The 19962-nt window shown below is 31.6% G+C and overlaps 2 protein-coding genes across 2 annotated transcripts; one reads left to right on the top strand and one right to left on the bottom strand.

Annotated features, from left to right (window-relative positions):
* Nucleotides 1–9437: 9437 nt before the first annotated feature.
* Nucleotides 9438–11120, top strand: LOC129888502 (oleosin 1-like). Its single transcript, XM_055963465.1, has 2 exons — nt 9438–9718; nt 10752–11120. Exons 1-2 carry the CDS (start codon nt 9444–9446, stop codon nt 10891–10893), a joined length of 417 nt encoding a protein of 138 aa, XP_055819440.1. The 5' UTR covers nt 9438–9443; the 3' UTR covers nt 10894–11120.
* Nucleotides 11121–12876: 1756 nt separating this feature from the next.
* Nucleotides 12877–15927, bottom strand: LOC129889810 (receptor-like protein 9DC3). Its single transcript, XM_055965262.1, has one exon. The coding sequence runs from the start codon at nt 15719–15721 to the stop codon at nt 13418–13420; it is 2304 nt and encodes a 767-aa protein (XP_055821237.1). The 5' UTR covers nt 15722–15927; the 3' UTR covers nt 12877–13417.
* Nucleotides 15928–19962: the final 4035 nt, after the last annotated feature.

Raw genomic sequence — 19962 nt, 5'->3', positions numbered from 1 at the left:
TAACCATCATAATAATAATGAGATTTTTCTTTTGTTTTTCTCCAATTAATAATGTAGTTTTCATCGAACATGATTAATTATATTAAGCTAAAGTTACTATCTTTTGTAAGTAATGTTAATATTTTAAACAACGGGTAAATGTTAAAAGTTTTGACAAAGGATTATCCAATTACATTGCTTGATGCAATATACATCCGTCTAATTTTAAAATGAGTCTTTTACTTCTAAAGACTTGTCAATATAAAATCACTTACTTTTTTTTCTAGGAAAAATTATACGAATAAGTAAAATATACTAGTTAATTAATTAATATAGCTATAGTTTAAATTAATTATGGTTCGCTATTAACATCTAGCTATAATTACAGTTTGAATTTTGTATATTTTGCACGATTATACAAACGTTGTGCTCGATTATACAAATAATGTGAATTGTATACCAAAATATACAAACATTGCGAATTGTATAAAGAATTATACAAACGTTGTGCACAAATTGTATAACGAAATATACAAACGTTACACAAAAACTGCGAATTGTATAGCAAATTATACAAACGTTATACAAAAATTGCGAATTATATAGCGAATTATACAAAACGCTGCGCGAATTAACAAACGCTGCGCGAATTATACAAACGTTGCTAGAACTATAGATACGAAATATAATTACCCAAACTATAATTACGAAGCATAATTAAAATATTTTTGAATAACTATATCCGAAAATTCCTCTTTTTTCTATCAAGCTCAGAAATTTTCCTACTAAGTCCTCCTCCCCTTCTCTTCACCTGATACAACCATATTTAGAAAATTTCTAAGATGTCAAACATTATAGAATGTACATCGCAAGAAGCAACCATTATACCATTTGGACTATATATATTTTTTTGTATTTGACATTAGTCTTGCAAGTTTTTTGTGTGCATATACTTTTTATTCTCAGATACTACATAACGATTTTCGATGAAATGCGTATTTTCTCTGATAATGTTAAATAGCAATTTGAATACTTCCTTAAATGTGATGGCTTTAGTTATTATCACATTTCCAACAAACAATATTGAAAAATATAAATTTTAAAAAAAGAAAGAAGCGAAGTGTATGTATATTTTTGGTTAAAATGAAATTTTACCCCACAAGTTGCTACACTAACAAGAGAGTCATAGATTACAGAAAGAATGATGGTCTCAAACTCTCAATAATTCTTGTTATCGTTTCCTATTCAATTTTCAATTAGAATTGCTTAAAATGAATATAAAAACTATCAAATTCATTCAATTTGTACATAATATCGTACGTAGCTCCGCCGTTAGGATATCAAACCATCACCCAAAAATGGTTTACAATCAGAAACTGAGTATGTATGTACTTTTTTTGCTAGAATGTGAAAAATATTTATATAATAAGTTTTTTTTAGAATAGTTATAGATAAATTTAACTTACGATAAATATTAATGGATAACTTAATAAATATAAAAATTAATCACTATATAATATGTTAAACAACATTAATTATGAACATATTTTATACTTCTTAGTACAACATTGCCTATTAGCTTCCTTCTTTTCTTTAATATAACTTTAGTTCCGCATATATATTTCGATATATAAATTCGGAATTGCTCATGTGTGTAACTTCTTTAAATATGTGATCAATATAATTTGTGGTCGGATAGTTGAGTCTTTGGTATAGAAAATTTTTGATGGGAGTGTCATCATCAAGAAATAAACTTTACAGTGCACGAATTTAAATTGAATCGAATTTCAATACAAATACAAACACCAGGTGTGAACTAAAAAACCAAAAAAATATTAATTAAGCAGGGGACATTTGTTAGATGTCACATAGAATGGTTACTAGTCATAACCAAATATAATACTAATACTAAAAAAAGCATCCATTATTAATACTGCTCACATTATACGTGTATTTATGAATGACCTAGGCTTATTAGTTGTCAAAATCTTCAATAAAATTTTAAAATATCAGGTTCGAAATAATCATGATTCCGTTATGAGGTTTAGACGATATTTAATGGTTGAGGTTCAAAAAAGAATCTGAAGTTGAATGACATTTGAAAGTAGGTATGGGCATTTAGACAGGTCGAATTGAAAATGTAAATTTAAATTAAAATTTTTAACCCAAATAAATTCGAATTAGATCCATTTTTTAAATTTTGATTCCAGATTAATTGATTTTCTTATTTCTCATTTTCAGTTCTGAGCTTATAGAATGAACTATTGTTGTTATTGCTTCTTATAAAAATCAATATCCAAATAAAAAAATATTCATTTTAAATTGCATAATTCCTCATTTTCATCATAATTATCCAAATGCAAAGTATTCAAGCAAGCAATGAAATCATCAAAAAATAATAATCTAGCAATAGTAGCATTAGTTCCTGGAATTAACAAGTTTAAACTTAGTAAAATCATTTTCAGATAGATCTAACTTTTAAAACTTAATTAGTTCATCTTCAAGCTCTAATCTCTCTCCATTAAATGTTTACACTTAATCCATGTATCATCTCAGCTAATGAGTATGCAATTGCAAAATCTATGCCCTCGTATCAATAAAAATGAGTTGAAAATCTAAATAGACACATAGATTAAATTAAATTAACAACTACTAGAAGTAATAACATCCCATAATCAAGGACTTTATACTACAACAACAACAACCCAGTGAAATCCCACAACATGGGGTCTGGGGAGGGTAGAATGTACGCAGACCTTACTCCTACCAAGGTAGGACGGCTGTTTCCTGGAGACCCTCGGCTCAGTAAAAGCATAAATGCATAAAAAATGTTAGATAAGAATAGAAAATTAAAAGCTTTATGAGAAAAACAACAAACAAATAACAAATAGATAACAAATAAATACAAATAAATAAAGACTAATAACAAATAACGATTAAATAAATAATGAAAGCTTCACAGGTAAAATTGAGTAATCAAAGCATAGAAAGTAATAAATAATAACAGAAATAACAGAAATCAGAAGTCAAAGCGCAAGAGATCGTAATGCACTACTACACCTATGAATAGAGAAGAATAACGAGACTATGAACTAGACTTCTACCCTAATGTGGGTCCTCCACACCCTCCTATCTAAGGTCATGTCCTCCGTAAGCTGTAACTGCGCCATGTCCTGTCTAATCACCTCTCCCCAATACTTCTTCGGCCTACCCCTACCTCTTCTGTAACCATCCATGGCCAGCCTCTCACACCTCCGCACTGGCGCATCTGTGTCTCTCCTCTTCACATGTCCATACCATCTCAGTCGTATTTCCCGCATCTTGTCTTCCACCGAGGCCACTCCTACCTTGTCCCGAATAGCCTCATTTCTAATCCTGTCGCTCCTGGTGTGTCCACACATCCATCTCAGCATTCTCATCTCAGCAACTTTCATCTTTTGAATCAAGGACTTTATACTCTTTAATAAAAACTATATCAAGGATAAAAATGAGTAAAAGTAATTAATTTTATCTTATATTTTAAAAATAATTAATAATTTGATATAAATATTTTTAGAAAATAATAAATAATTTAAGACAAATAAAGTAATCAGTCTTGCCCGCACCATTCTGTTTGTATTATTTATAATATACAGTATGGCAAAAGGGCACAGTTTACCCATAACTTTGACTTGGACCTGCTTAATTGTGTCAAATAATTTGACTTTTCAGATCCCTTGGTTAATCTCGACCGTAAGTTAAATTGCAGTCAATTTTAGCAGTAATTGTAGTGGGTAGTTAAGTAAAAGTTTGTCTAAAAAGTTATTTTAAATTAGAAAGACAAACAATATTTTCTTTTCTCGGATATTTTTTATTAACAAATAAAAGTACGAGTAAAGAGAAGTAAACCTTATCTTACAGGACAAAAGAATTTGTTCGGATAATAAACACTTCTCACTTTCAATCAATTTTAAAATATTGAGTTCGAGTCATCAATCAAAAAAAAAATAATCCTAGAAAGAGATTAAAAAAAAGGATAATGTAAACATTACTAGTTCTATTTACACCTTGAGTTTCTTTAATATAGAGAGTATTTCTTGTTTTTTTTTTTTTTTTTTTTTTTTACTTTCTTGAGGTGAGACGACTTGAAATAGTTATCATTCTATTTCTAGCTATGGAATCAGCAAAATTTAATATTTTTAATTAAAATACTATAAAAAATAAATTTTTCTAATCCATCGATCGAAAGTTTCTCGAAAATGTTAGTCTAATTTCGATGGATTTTCGATTAGGGTTAATTATGGCCTTATTAGTCTTCAACAAAAATCTACAATCTAAGTAGATATATTAGTCATCGTAAAAACTTTTGCACATGAATAAAGTCAATAAGACACAAATCCAAGTTACCCAACTTCCAGAGGTGAAGACTTAATCTCAAAATACTTTATTCAAAGATTTTCAATTATTACATTGAACTTGTCAAAAACATGAACTAAGAAAAGTGCTTATCCATATATATATTAGAATGTGAAAAAGAATTTTAAATGCCTATCTACATAAACATAAGATAATCGAAGATACCATTTAATTATACTAGTTCAAGTTTTGGTTGTACAAGTTAATTAAAATTTTCTTAAACACAACTCAAGCTCATTGCATTTATTGTCTTCCCATAAATGTTGCAGATTTGCCAGACATTTAATTAATTTATCAAACATATATAAAATCCTTTTGACTTTCTAGAAGCTGACTACAATCTAGAAAGAAATGATAAAGAGTGAACTTGAATTTTGCTTGACATGTTCATGATGTCAATATATAGTACTATATCTCAAACGGAATATGACAATGTGAATTTTGTGATCTACACGTAATAAAAATAATATTGGAGACTGCATTAATTTTGATAACAAATATATATGTTTTCAAGCATGGTGATGCCTTAGTTTGTTTAAAAGAAAGATTCTATATTTCTTAATCCTATTTTGTGTGGTATAATTTCATAAATAGGATTTGAAAAGAATAGAATGTATACACATTTTAATTTTATTTTGTACAGGTAGAAAGGTATTTCGATAGACTCTCGATTTAAAAAAAAAACATACACTCAATATTTGTAGAAACATATGCAACAATAACAACAAGATAGTTAAAAAAAATATAAGAGACAATAAGTAGTAATATAAAATTAAGACTGAAAAGTGAAATAAATAAATAATAAAAATATCGAAAATAATATTATTACTACTGATAAGGAAAAAGCAAAACGCGAAACTACGTACCTATTACTAGCCTTCTATCCTAATCCTCGACGTTCACTCGATCCTATCAAGTGTCATATCCTCAGTAAGGCAAAGCTCTTACATGTCATGTCCTGGTTAATCATCTCTCCGATCCCCAATACTTCTACAACCTAGCTTTACCTGTCCTCGGACTTATAGCGTCAACCTCTTGCATCTCCTTGCTGGGTCTTCTGTACATCTCTTGTTTACATGCTCGAACAATTTTATTCTCGTCTCCTACATCTTTTTCATCACATAAATCACTTCCACATTATCTCGAATATCTATATTTATAATAATATCTTTTTTAGTAAGCCCACAAATCCATTTAAATACAACTTTAATAAACAGTTACTATTGAACTTTTAAGTTTTAAGTAAGATTAAATTTTCAACATTAACCACCAAACCTGCTGAATTTTCACCGTTTTGTAAATGCTTAATTAAGACCTAAATAAGCATAAACCAATTGGAGATTTTGTACTATTATATACGTTACCGTTGTAATAGTTGATTGAAATTTGATTAAAACACTCAAAATTCACTGCATTGAGTGTGTTTATTACATCTTTATAGTTTTTTTTTTCTGACATACATCTGTTTATTTATACTGATATTGGAAATTAATTGCTTCCCGTCTGAAAATATTTGATAAAGTAAACTACTGAACATGCCGAGCATTAATGCAAGAATAAATAGGTCACTTTTGACTTTCTAGAAGGTTATTATCCACACAATATTCTAGAAACACATAAAGGTAATTATTGATTGTTTGTATTTGTGAGAATCTAACATGTTATTTCAACTATAGTATATTGGTTCAAGTTGTTCCATTTCATTATTCGATCTAACATTATTATAATTTCTCGTCTCACGTAATTATATCATCATTGTTTTTGTTGACAACTTCTAGAAACGGAATATTTTTGTTTTAAAATGTTCCCCTTCTTTTATTTCAATTTCAATCTTGAGCTTGGCTTAGAGAAAAAAAATCTACCAATTATTTTGGAAGGAGGCGACTTTTACACCCAAATCGTTTCTTATAGTCCAAAGTTCTTTGTATAAGGAATTCACTGGACCTTACTGTGTTTTCTCCACACACAAGCCCAACACTAATACTTGTTAGAATCCAAGTAAGCATGCAGTATAAATAAATAAGGAAAAATTATCTAAGAAGGCAAATATGTTATATGTATTTACTATACACAATATAATTTAAAAGATTATGATTCATAGTTGTAGTTAGGATTTTATAACAAACTTTTCTCTCTTCTCTCCCTCTTTCCCTCACCTCTCTCTTCTTTCTTTGCCCTTTCTTTCTGCAATAATACAAATGGTAACAATCAATTATGATACAAATACAAATGTAACAATCAATAATGCAATATAAATGATAACAATCAGTGATACAAATACAAATGATAATGCAAACACACATAAATACAATACACAAGACAACGTATGAATACAAATGCATTTGAATATAAATACAATATATTACGAATTACAACACAACGATACAATTGTATTTATTGATATAATTGTATCCGTTGATAAAAATTGCATTTGGATACAAATTCTATTCATTAGTATATTTTGATACAATTGATTTGCATCGACAAATTGATCGTCTCTCATACAATTGTATCCATTGATACAAATCAATTGTATCAATTGTATTCGTGGTACAATTATTGGTCAAATATATAATTATCGATAAGATTTACAAATCAATTGTATCTCTCTCACCTCTCTCCTCACTCTCCCAGTATTGCTCGTCTCTCTCCTTCTTCTAGTAGCTAGTGTTCAAATCATTTGTACTAATGGTACAATTATCGATCAGATATACAAATCAATTGTATTTCTCTCTCCTCTCTCCTCTCTATCCCAAATCTCACTCGTGTTTGTATTCCCGCTCCCAATCTCGATCGCCTATCTCTTTCTTCTAACATGTGGCTATGAATCGTAATTAGAAAAATATTAGCTAAGAGCCTGATATTTCTAAGAAAAAATTACCAAATTACACACCTTATATTCCTATATTTTCAATTATTCCCTACCATTTGTAAAAATTTCAAAAATCCCTCTTCTGATATATAGGAATGATGTTGATACATCGCGATTTGATACATAAGTCATTTTCATGGTACATCGCTAGTTGATACAAACCAAACACAAAATGTATCGATAAAACATAAGTTTTACTGCTATTTTTATTGTGTTCATGATATATTAGGTGTTATAAGCTGATTCATAAGTTTTAATGATATTACAATGTTTGATTTGTATCAACTAGTGATATATCATGAAAAGGACTTATGTATCAAATCGCGATGTATCAACATCATTCCTATGTATCAGAAATCTGAAAAAAAGAGGAAATTCGGATAATTATAAAAAAATTGAGATAAATTATAATTGGGCTTTTTCACTATGGGATTTAAGTAAAATACCCTATTTCTAATGTTAGCTATTTTTGAAATTTCCTCAATAAATAATAAGCCCAATATGTTACTCTTCGGCCCAAAAAATGTCACATTTATTTGAGTAGAGCCCATGTTACTTTTCGGTTATATGTTTTCAAAAATAGCCACAGTAAGTTTTGGAATTTCTTTTGTGAAATTTAAAATTTGATAGTGGTGACTATTTTTCAATTCTAAAAACCAAAAAATAATGAGTATTTACATATTTTCCCCTTTGTTTGACCCAATTACTTACAAAAAGCTTGCGGCTTACTTTTTCTTCGTTCTTTTATAACAAAAACAATCTGAACATTGTTTTTTATTTTCTTCCTATCGTGAAATTCGTCATTCGAACTTTTAATACTAAAATTTAAATTAAATTTACCTATTAAAACCGGCAACATCTTGATAACTGGTAGGTTAGGTTATAAAAAACTCAGTATAGTTTTCCAATTTCATTATCTTCAGCTCTAGGCACCCAATTAACATTGTAGGGAGCTACTTCAAGGTTGGTAAAGATTCTAAACAATTATTTTCTTTACCTTATTTTATCTGATAATCCTTTTTTATTAAACCAAAAGAATATTGTAGTTATATACTTATAAACAATTTAATTTGTAATGATTTATTATAATCTTATAATTAAAATTATAAATTTCAGATGTCTTATAATTGCACAAATATGATAGGATATATTTAAGATCATAAATTTTTACAATATTTTTTTTCTTTTTTGAACTTCATATCAAATTAAATTATGTTATATAAATTGAGTTATAAATATATTTTAAATAATCTAATAATTTATGAAAAAGATCATATCAGGATATATAAAAGTTAAAACTCTTTTGTTTGGCAGTAATCTAATTATATATATATAATCTAATTCAAATTTCCTCTTTTTCTGACACTGGTAACAGAGTATTGAAATGCGGGATGATTTGGTTTTAATATTGTTTTAATTTGAATATCAAAGTGTGACTTACCTCTCTTTCTATCAAATATTTTATCTATTCAAGTATTCATCCCTGATACTATCATTATTATAAATATTTAAAATATTTTATATTATTTTTATATAATTTTAAAATATTAAATTAATCTAATCTTAATTTAATTATTAAAACTAAAAATTTATATAATTCTCAACCACATAAATTGAAAAATGAATAGGAGTAATATATTTGTTTACTCTGTTTTTTTATGTATTATGTTTTTTTTTAGACCGTTTGTAAAAGAATATTACCTTTCATAGTTAAAAATTATTTGGGGAAATCTAAATCCTATGTTCTGGTCTAGCATGCACAATGGCCCATGAACATTGGGAATTAAAATTTATTTTTCATTTTAATTAAAATAATTTATAATATTTTTAAAAAACATTTTAAAAAATTTTAATGTCAGATTTAATAATATCAAGGGGAGAAAATTTTAGAACTTAAAATTCTCGTTATGATTATGAGTTTATCACTACCAAATTTATGTTAAAAAAATGGTGCTTTGTTGATAATATCTCCCGAAATTAAATTCCAAAAGCCAGCTAGTAATTCAGTTTCGGTCTCTAGGAAAAAAAAACAAAATATAATACGTGTCAGTCAAGCAACGCATGCAACCTCATATTTTGACACGTAATCACCATGCAACTATACTCCAATTACCTTTTCCACTATATTTACTCTCCTTTTAGTCCTCACAAATTATTAACTCTTTAAAGAAAAAAATTTAGACAGAAAAAAAAAAAGATGTCTCAAATTCAACCAGCGCGGCATGAGCAGCAGCTGTCACGTCAAGTGGCTAAAACCACTACGGCTGTGACGGTGGGTGGGTCGATGATGGTGCTTTCCGGGTTGACCCTGGCGGCTACGGTTATTGGGCTTGTTGTGGCTACACCTTTGTTGGTTATTTTTAGCCCGGTTCTTGTACCCGCTGCCATTACCATTTTCATGATAATGGCTGGCTTGTTGGCTGCTACTGGCTTTGGTGCTACTGCTACTTTTGTTTTCTACTGGATGTATAGGTTCGTTTTTTCATTTAATGAAAATAGTATCTTTCACTACTAAAAACAAAGGTTTTTCTCACCGCGATCAATGATCAATGATAAAATTGTGATATAGAACATGAATTTTTCGTTCATTTTCATCTAACCAGCTCTTGGATGAATGCAGGGTGAGAAACAGATTTTAACTAAGATAGTGGGAATTTTTTTTTGTGATATAGAACATCAATTTTTTTACTCATTTCTCATCTAACCAGCTCTTGGATGATAATGCAGGGTGACAAACAGATTTTAATTAAGATAGTGTGAATTTTTTTTAATTTTTTTTAATTTTTTCGTATGGAAACATTACTATTTTTTGTTCAACCAATTTTTTCCCTCACCGATTCAGTGGAATAATCACAGAATATTTTTCCATGGAAAAATAATGACTTTTTAATAGTGTGTTCTGTCCCAATTTATGTGCCATTTATATATCATTTTATTTATATTTAAAATGATTAATGTTAAAATTTCTATTTTTCTCTCAATGTCATTAATGACTCGAGGAATTGTTAGGATGATACTCCTTCAGTCTAACATTACTTGTTCATTATTAACTTTGCACAACTTTTAAGAAATTATAAATAGAATGATAATTTTATCATTATCATCCTTTAATTATAATAAATATAATGTATTTTTTCAAAGTCAATAGGAAAATGACTACTGAGTAATGGTAAATTAAGAACCAAGAGCAAAATTATCTCTTGATTTCATAAATTGAATAAGTATTATTGGACATATATTTTTATAGTATAGTGGACAAATAAAAATGGATATTGAGATTAAGTTGTATTAATCATGCTACCTTAAATTCCTTGTCGGTCGAGTCAAGTAGTGGCACATAATTTTATGTTTCTCTATGTATAAAGAGGAAGGTAGGGAGTATCACATAAACTCATAATGGAATTAACGAGGGGCGGATCTAGAATTTTTAGTTTATAATTGGTTCAATGTTAAAAGATTTTTCTCAAAGATATAGGTTGATATCTATTATTTATTGCGGGTACAGGTATACTACTGGGAAGCATCCAATCGGAGCGGATAAGATAGATTATGCAAGAGAGAGGCTAGCCCATGCGGCCCATGATATAAAGGAGAAGGCTGAGCAATTGGGACATCAGGCCCAGCACCAGGTTAAGATTACTACATGAAACGCCCCAACATCATGAATGATTCAAGGAAGAAATGCTTGTTCCATGCTAGTTCTTGTACCTTTTTCTATTTTTTTTTTTGTTTTAATTCTGTGTTGAGAGTGTGAGTCATGTGCTGTTAGTTTGGATTTTGTGGCAGAGTTTATGAATGGTGTTGTAACAACATTTCTATTTGGCGTAATGGGTCATGTGTGTTCATAATTGTTTATTTGTCTTTTTTCGTTTACTTAAATCTATGCTGACTCGAACTCACCACCTATACCATAACATTCCTCATAACATTCCTCTAAGAACCGGTATCATAATTGATTCAATTATGGAATCATGGGAAATCGTCCCCTTTGTGATTTCGAACTAACTCACCACTTTCACGCTGGAAGTAGTTTCCTTGGTGACTCTAACTCACCACCTTCAGGTTGGATGGAGAAAAATAGAAAGATGCTGTTTTTGCTTTATTGAAAAAAAAGAAGAAAGATCCTCGTTTGAAGAAGAGTTAAGGGTGCTCCATTGGTGATTCGAAATGTGGTAATGTAGACTCGAGCAATTCCCTTTGGTGACTTGAACTCACCACTTTCTTTGGTGACTTGAACTCACCACTTTCTCATTTGAGCAACTCCTTTTGTGACTCGAATTCACCACTTTCAGGTTGGAACTTGCTCCATTGGTGATTCCACCTCACAACCTTCAGGTGGAGTGCTTACAATTCAAGCAATTCCCCGGTCAAATCTAGGTACCTTTGTTATAGATTGAAAATTTAACCAAGCTAAGCTTTATAAAGAAGAACGAAAACAAGTCTCAAATTTGATGGGAGACGGTAGAGGAAATGGATTCATATTTGGGAGGGACATTCATTTTTCCGGGTATCGACTTTGACTGTATTCACGGTTACCTTCTACGAATACGCTGCAATTTCGATATATCTTATTTATGAAGGTACTCCATTTCAATATATCTTTATTTATGAAGATACTCAAATTGAATTAGTGATTAGTTTGAGACGAAACCCAGTTAATGTAAATTTATGTAGGAGCATTCAAATTGGATGAGCCAGCAAATTTTAGACTTAAAAAATTCAATGGAGGTTCCGAAACCTAATTGAGGCATATTTTTATAGGAGCATTCAAATTGGATTTTAGTGATCAATTTTATTGAAACTTAAAAGGTTAAAAAAATAAATAAATTGATAGTTTAAACCGCACCTGACCTTTTTTTTGTTTCCAGATAAACTTCCTTATATACACACTTCATAATATGTTTCACTAAGATACTTGTGCATCCTGTACTAGCGCATATTGCTTCAAAAAAACTAATCAATCTCTATATATTCTATATTCCATATGTGCGAGAGATATCTCCATATATTTTATATGGACGAGAGATATGTACAAAGTTGATTGCTTTAAAAAAATTCATTAATTTCTATATATCCTGGCAAGTTGACGAATGACCGAATGACCCATTTTCAGTTTAAACAATGGAAATCAAATAATTCAAAGCGCATCAAGACGATTTTTCAACACCAAGATAGCTATAAGAAAAGGAGCACCATTTTGAATGTCAAATCAGGATCAATTAGAATAAAAATAAGGGAAAAGAACACTTGGACTAAAAAAAAAGAAACTATTTACAAGTAGAAGTCCTTTAATATTTCAGTTTTTAACTGCCAATTCGCGTTTACGGCTTGATATCATCGGAGTATATATATATTCTGATGGTATCAAAGAGAAGTAAAGAATAGTACTCAGTTATTTCTTGATGTCATTAGAACATATATATAACATGCAGTGTTTTAATGAAAAGATTATTCAATTACTGCTTAATATCATCAAAATATACAGATACCATCAGAATATGTAAATACTATCAAAGTATACTCAATGGTATCAAGGATGAAAAAACAGTGGTTCAGTGAATAGAATAAAGGAGCAGGCGGGTAAATAATTTAGATTATGAGTCCAATTAGGATAAGTAATTTGAACTGAGTTCAATTTGAATAAATACTTTACCTAATGAGTCCAATTTACATAATTTTTCCTAAAAATAAAGTATATGGTCAATAAACTCGTTTTTAGTGTTAAGCTAATAGTTGTGAATAGTCATCCAACTTCCGGGAAAGAGGTAAGGCATGGGCAGGTTTTATAATGGGTTTCATGTAATGGCCTTGACAGTTTCCATGAGCTTCTGCACTAATAACATGTCTGAATTCCAAACAAGTCTAGCTACTTTGGTATTAAATGGGTTGGAGATATTTAGTTGAAAAGAAAAATTATGTATCTAGCTAACAACTGTGTGTGATATACATTAAAATATTATTTGACTAGCTTGAGACATCAACAAACGCAGAACCATTTCAAAATCAAATATGCTTAAAGATAAGAGCATATTGATTAGTAGTTGTTATAACCAAAGTATAAAAAGTAAAAGATTTGTGTATAGTTTAACTTGAATACCTTATCTACAAGCGACTATTTCTTCTTCTGTAATTCCTTTGCATTCGCTGCTTCTTTCTCCTTCTCATCATTAGTTAGTGCTCCAGCTCTAAAATGATTTTTGCAAGCCATTTCGGATTTCCAGTTGAGATCATGAAATATATTATGGATAATCCAATACATAGTCCACTTCCATAGCCCATAAGAGCAGCTTTCCAAAAATCATCCAAAAATTCGGAATCGCTTTCTTGATCGGGAAAGGATGTTGTGAAAGTTGGGTCTATTACACCATCACTACCACACCCTTTTGAAATTGGGAATCCACGTAATCCATCATTGCCTTCAAATGAATTGTTCTCAAAAGTATGAAACTGAGGTCCTTGAGGGATGCATCCTTGGAGATGATTGCGGGAGAGATTTAAGAATGCAAGAGACGTAAGAGAAGCCAGTTGTTGTGGTATCTCTCCCGAAAGTTGATTTCCCGATAGGTCCAATGATTCAACTGAAGATAAATCTCCAAGTGATGGTGGTATATGACCTTGCAATTCATTATGAGACAAGTTCAACACATGAAGTGCAATGAAATCCCCCATGACACTTGGAATCTGCCCTCTAAATTTATTACTTGAAAGATCAATAGCCGTGTAAACCGTCAAAATTCTAACAAGTTCGAGCATCATTCCCTTGGTTACAATCGTTACAGAATCTTGGTAGTACTCGTCTCCAAGGTATGTCGGTGCCTTCACTGTTCGATTGATTGTCTTCATGGCTTTCAAATGTTGAAACAAACTTGTTGGCAAGCTTTCTGTGAAAGCATTATAAGCGACATCTAAGATTCGAAGCTCAGGAAATAAGTTCATCATCCTTGATGTTCTGATGGGACCATGCAATTTGTTTGATCTCAAACTTAAAACTTGCAGCTTCGGTAGAGTTGCCAACCACATGGGGAATGTGTCATTGAGGTGATTATCTCCTAAATCAAGAACTTGCAGCTCTTTGCAATTGGCCAAAGATCGTGGGAGTTTCCCCTGTAGCTTATTGTCATGCAAGTTGAGGCTTCTAATTTGTAAACTTCCAATGCCAAAAGTTGTTGGAATTGTCCCAGACAGATTGTTCTGATGCATATCCATAACCTCGAGGCCACTGATATTACCCAAACATTGCGGAATCTCTCCCATCAAGTTGTTTTTCGCCAAATCTAGGACCTGTAGTGATTTCAAATTGCAAACAGATGAAGGAATTTCCTCACTAAGATTATTGTTTGACATGAACAAGTATTGTGTGGAATTTGGTAGAATAGGAAGTGACCCTTGAAGAAAATTGGACCGCAAATCAATAATATATAGAGAGGGATAAGAAATTGAGTTTATACTTGTTGAGTCCATATCTGTCAACATATTGTGGGACAAATTAAGACGATCCAGTGAAACCCAGATAGGCCATGCCCAATCAGGAATTCTTCCCTGAATCTTATTATGTGAAAGATTCAAGTCCCAAAGTTTCTTTACTGGCCTTAGAAACTCCAATTCTTTTACTTCACATGCGGCCAATCGCAAACTAAAAAGAGATTCTGGCAAAGTAAAATTAACTTTGTTCTCATTGGTTAATGAGAAACGATTATATGAAAGATCAAGACCCACAAGATTTTTGAGGTTTGAAAATAAGCTGATATCCACATTGCCACTAAAATTATTTGATGAAAGATCAAGCCACGTTAGGTTCACAAGGTTTTGAATTGACTTGGGAAGATGGCCTTGCAGCTGATTATTGTTTAAATCAAGAGATACTAGTGAATCGGACTTGAAATCCTCAAGATGACCAGAAAAGTGGTTATCACTTAAGTCTAGTTTAATTAGTGATGGAAGGGAGAACACACCGGACGGTATTGTTCCATTCAGGGAGTTACCTCTAAGGTATAAGGATTCTATGCGTGTGAGATTTGACAGAGAAAATATTTCAGAAGGAATTTGACCTGAGAAATGCGAGTTGGAAAGATGAAGATGAGTCAAGCTTGCAAACCTGCCAAATGCAGGTGAAATGAGTGAAGAAGAGAAGTCATTCATAGAAAGAGCAAGCTTTTTGAGATGAGAGAGTTGGAATAAGCTACTAGTGGAATCAATCACTCCAACAAGTTGACTGCAACTGAGGTCAAGCTCAATAACATGGCCACTCATCGTATCGCATGTTACTCCATCCCATAAGCAGCAATCACTGCTCATATTCCATGAACTCATTTTTGAAAAATTGTTATGACAAAAATCATATGAGGGATCAATAGTAAGTGATTTCTTGAATTTTAGAAGGGAAACAGTTTGATCTTTGGGGCACAAGGAGGAAGAAAAAGCAATTTGACCGAGAAAGACAACTACGAGCACAACTGAGAGTTGCATGTAGCCCATGTTTGAATTTTTTTTCAAAAAAAAGAGCTGGTACTGAAAGTATTGAAGAATCTATGCAAATATATAGAGAGGAAAAAATCAAATTTTTTTGTCAAAGTTGCTGCAAAGTCTCTGTGTTGGATAAAGTAATATATTACAAATAAGCAATTTGACAGAGAAAGACAATTAACAGCACAGGTGAGAGTTGCATGTAGCCCAGTTTGAATTAAAAAAAGAAAATATAAAGAATTTATAAAAATATATATAGAGGAAAAAATCAAGTTTTTGAAGAGTTCTCTGTGTTAAAGAAAAACAATATGAAAGGGAAGACAATTAAGAGCACAGCTGTAGTCCATGTTTGAAAAGTTCAAAAGTCAAGGGTAGGTTTGGATAATCAATTATACTATTGCAAGTTGTTCACTAATTCACATATAGTGAATACTTGCTTAATATTCACTTTTCATGCAAAAGATTTACGTGTTATATATCTTCAAAAGCCTAAATAAGTGATTTTTTTTTGTAGACTTCCAAACATGCAGTATTCTAACTGATCTCACAGGTTAAAGAATTCAGATTGTGGTGGATGAAACTCGGGTTGAGGTCTGAAATTTGGGAATTTCAACCAATTTTCCCAGTATCCAGGCTAACTTTCGGCAGCTTTCAAAGGGAAAAAAACAAGGAAGGATACCTGTAATAATATATTGGAGTTCATGCACCATGTGAAATTGGTCCGGACCTCCTTCCATTAAGTTCATAGAGTTGTCCTGCAATGTGACAAGTTTTATGCAGCTTCTCATCTTCTGTAATATAGCTTAAGGTCCAAATCTAGGTAGTTAAGGTTAATCAAGTTGATAAGATCCTTATGCAGACCATAAAGAGCCATCAGACAGACAGAGTTACCATCAACACATGTGAAGCAGATGAAATGGATGTCTACATTTTCAGAAGCCTGCAAAAAGAATGTACTGATTGTTGCACACTATTGACAGACATCATCAAGTTAAATATAATATGTAACACATAATATTATGCACTGGATTGTTAAGTTAACCGTCACTTTCACTATACAAAAGCTGATATAAAGGAGGTTCATGACCTTAAAACTTTGTAAGAATCACTCTATTTGGATCCACACACTCAAAGTGGTAGAAAACTGGCTGAAGTTCCAGCATATGGTTTTGCTATCTTTATAACTAAAGTCTAAGCAGAATAACCACTATGTTCATGTGAAGCAAACAACAAATATTACCGACTTTGAACTGAGATGGCCACAGATTTGATGATGATAATATTTGAACGCCACATTTTCTTCAAACCTACAACCTTCGTGCTGACGTTTTCCAGTTAATTAAATACACACTTTATAGAATGAGTATCAAAACAATGCTGAATATTTTAAGCTGCAACCACCAGAGACAAAAACAAGAAGGGTTGTTTTCTTTATCTATTGCCCAAAACAATTCAACATTTATGATTCTTATGGAGCTACATTGCAATGAATGTACTTTTTCTCCTGTTTCTTTTGCACCAAAAGATCGCCTACGTAACAGATAATAGAAGCACCAGCTATATAAAAGATAAAAGAACTGTGAACTTAAAGATGCAGCAAATGCAACCATACATAAGGTTTTCAGTTGTCATCAAAATTCTTTAAATCAGAAAGAACATCTATTTTGCACCGCACAGCTACAGCAGGCTTAACCTACCAGTTACCACCCTCCACTTGCGTGAATCCTTCTTCTCACCAAAGAAGGTTGTTAGTCTTCCTCAACATTATTCATTAACACCAAAAGATAAAATATTTCTTCTGTCACAAAGCTTAGCAGGTTTAACCCTACCATCCTCCACTTTCCAAAAATTTTCTTCTCAACTCAAGACACTAGCTCTTCTGAGCTAATATTAAGTACCCTTCTCTGACTTCTTCATTTACTCTTCCTAGATCATATTTTCTCTTCAGGAAGACAAGTGTATTTATGGATAACTGAAGCCGGGAATGTGTCATACCTGGCGATAGTATTTGTTCTCTTCATGTTCCAAGTGTACCAAAGGAACAACCAAACATCACAGTCGAAGTGAGGCATGACGATACTTGAAGATGCTAACCCCTACAGTAAGAGGCTGTTATTTGTCCTCTTAATAGGTTATCATTCTTATCATCATGTTGTCAATATCCTATGAGCAACTGCATGGTCATTTTTCTCTGATGCACGTCAGCCTAAATTGCATTCAGTGCAGGACAAATCTATATGATGTAACAAGTCTCAGCAAATGCTGCCCTTCAAGATTGGATTCTATGTTTTGCTTGAATCTAGTCAATAGACCTGAATTCTCAAAGTATATTCTTTTTTTTCCTCCTTTTTTCAAAATCTAAATCTCAGATCAGAACTTTAGAGAAGGTCTCCGTAGACTGATATAACAATATACATCACTATAACTATGAAACAATATATTCCCATAAAAGCAGCATTACATATCTTTACTCATCCAAAAAGACAGAAAAGCTACGAAACAATGAAAGATAAAGAATATGAACTTAACAAAGGGATGTAGAAGGATGCAATTTTTTTCAATCAGGTTACTGTCCATTTCAAAGAGCACAAATGAAGTGCATCTACCCATGTGTTGCAAATTTGACACAGGCACATTAAGGCAAATGAAAGGTGTGATTAACATATTCGGAGATTAGTATTGCTCTCAGAAGAGACCAGTCAATCACAGTTGGTGCCACGTCATAAAGATCTCTTCCTTTTCTTTTTCCTCAGAAGAATAATTCAAGATTCAAGTATTATTAAAAACTAGACAACCACTAGTGGCATTAGGCATATATTTACCTTCCTATTGGAAATCTTATGATAAAAGCCTCCTTACCCATGTGTAGACAGCTTGAACAGTTTCACTTGATTCAAAGAAAAGCAACGTATAGAGAAGGAAAAATCCAAGATGGATAGTTTAAATTTGTTAACATAGAAGAGAATATAAGAGTAATACACATGAAATATCAATTCCAAATATTCAATCTAATAGAAAATTTATAAAATATTAACAACTAAAGTGCAATTGAGGCGCCGTTGATCGAATAACAACTAACAAGAGCATTAACAGGAGGGCCTCCCATGAGTTATAGGGTAAGCTTGTCAAACTATGAAGACCTTGAGGAAGTATCCTGCAATTCAATTTTTAGTTCAAAAACTAGAGCACAAAAGTGGTGCTTCACACCAACAAAGTGGTCCAGTTCTATGAGGTTGGCTTTGCAAATAAACCCAGACTCTTTAGCCGGCATACAAACATATAGGTCGTGGACATGGAGACAGCAAGTTGAAAAAACTGGGCATGACAAGAATTGACCAGAATACTGCAAAGATTTTATACCAGAGCCCCCCATCAGCAGAAACTGTCGAAAGCAGAGAAAATTTACATATTCCATAATCCATAGCTTGATAAGGGAAGCAAAGTAATAAAATAGATCAACAAAACTAAAACACAAAACTAATTCTAATTATCCAAATATACTTCAATCATATCTTTCCAAGGAAGTTCACAGGTTTCCATACTACAAGACATGTGATACTGGGTGATTTGACATCAAAAGCAATAAAAAATCCAATATAAAAGATTATTTCTAAAACCACAGGATATGACTGATTAACTGATGTTTCAAACGTGTACAAGAAATAGAAAAGAAGTGTTGTCACGTCTAAGATGGTATAACACATATGTGTCCCTAGATTTTCAAATTCAAATCTTTCTTCTTTAATTCGGCAACAGTGCACACTTAAAAGGAACTTCTCAGGAATGACATTTAGCATGAACACTGCCTCATTGTTGGTAATATATTTATGACTACACTTGAAGAATTTGGTTTTCTTGCAAGAACACTGACACATTTCTATAAAGGTCTTCAACCACCTTCTAAAATTGTATACTATCCTCAGTTGTCTGTTTACCATAACATAATCTTTTGAACTACATACTTATGAAGTAATTTCTCAATTGTGGTAATAATGCAACTAAGCTTTGAATGTCTCAGCAGAATCAGGGCCTTAAATCAACTAGAACCAAAGTCAAATGTTAATCACACTTTATGCTGGTTCAATTTGCACCATAGATTCATTTGTAAGAAATTTGTTCACTCCACTTTTTTTTTTGTGGGGGGGGGGAGGGAGGGAGGGAGGGTTCAGTTGTTTAACCAACTTCTTTTCTAAAACAATTTCAAGCATTCACCATACACTTGATTATAAATCACATTAGCACATTTCTAACAT

This window comes from Solanum dulcamara, chromosome 5 (genome assembly GCF_947179165.1).
Source record: "Solanum dulcamara chromosome 5, daSolDulc1.2, whole genome shotgun sequence".
Lineage (NCBI taxonomy): Eukaryota > Viridiplantae > Streptophyta > Magnoliopsida > Solanales > Solanaceae > Solanum > Solanum dulcamara.
The sequence above is the reverse complement of the archived record's forward strand: the minus strand, read 5'-3'. Positions and strand labels throughout refer to the sequence as shown.

What these genes read in the sequence shown, in the direction of transcription:
- LOC129888502 (XM_055963465.1), top strand. Translation starts at nt 9,444, where the DNA reads ATGTCTCAAATTCAACCAGCGCGGCATGAGCAGCAGCTGTCACGTCAA. An exon ending in GTTTTCTACTGGATGTATAG is followed by an intron (nt 9,719 to 10,751) that starts GTTCGTTTTTTC and finishes TTGCGGGTACAG; the next exon opens with GTATACTACTGGGAAGCATC.
- LOC129889810 (XM_055965262.1), bottom strand. Translation starts at nt 15,721, where the DNA reads ATGGGCTACATGCAACTCTCAGTTGTGCTCGTAGTTGTCTTTCTCGGT.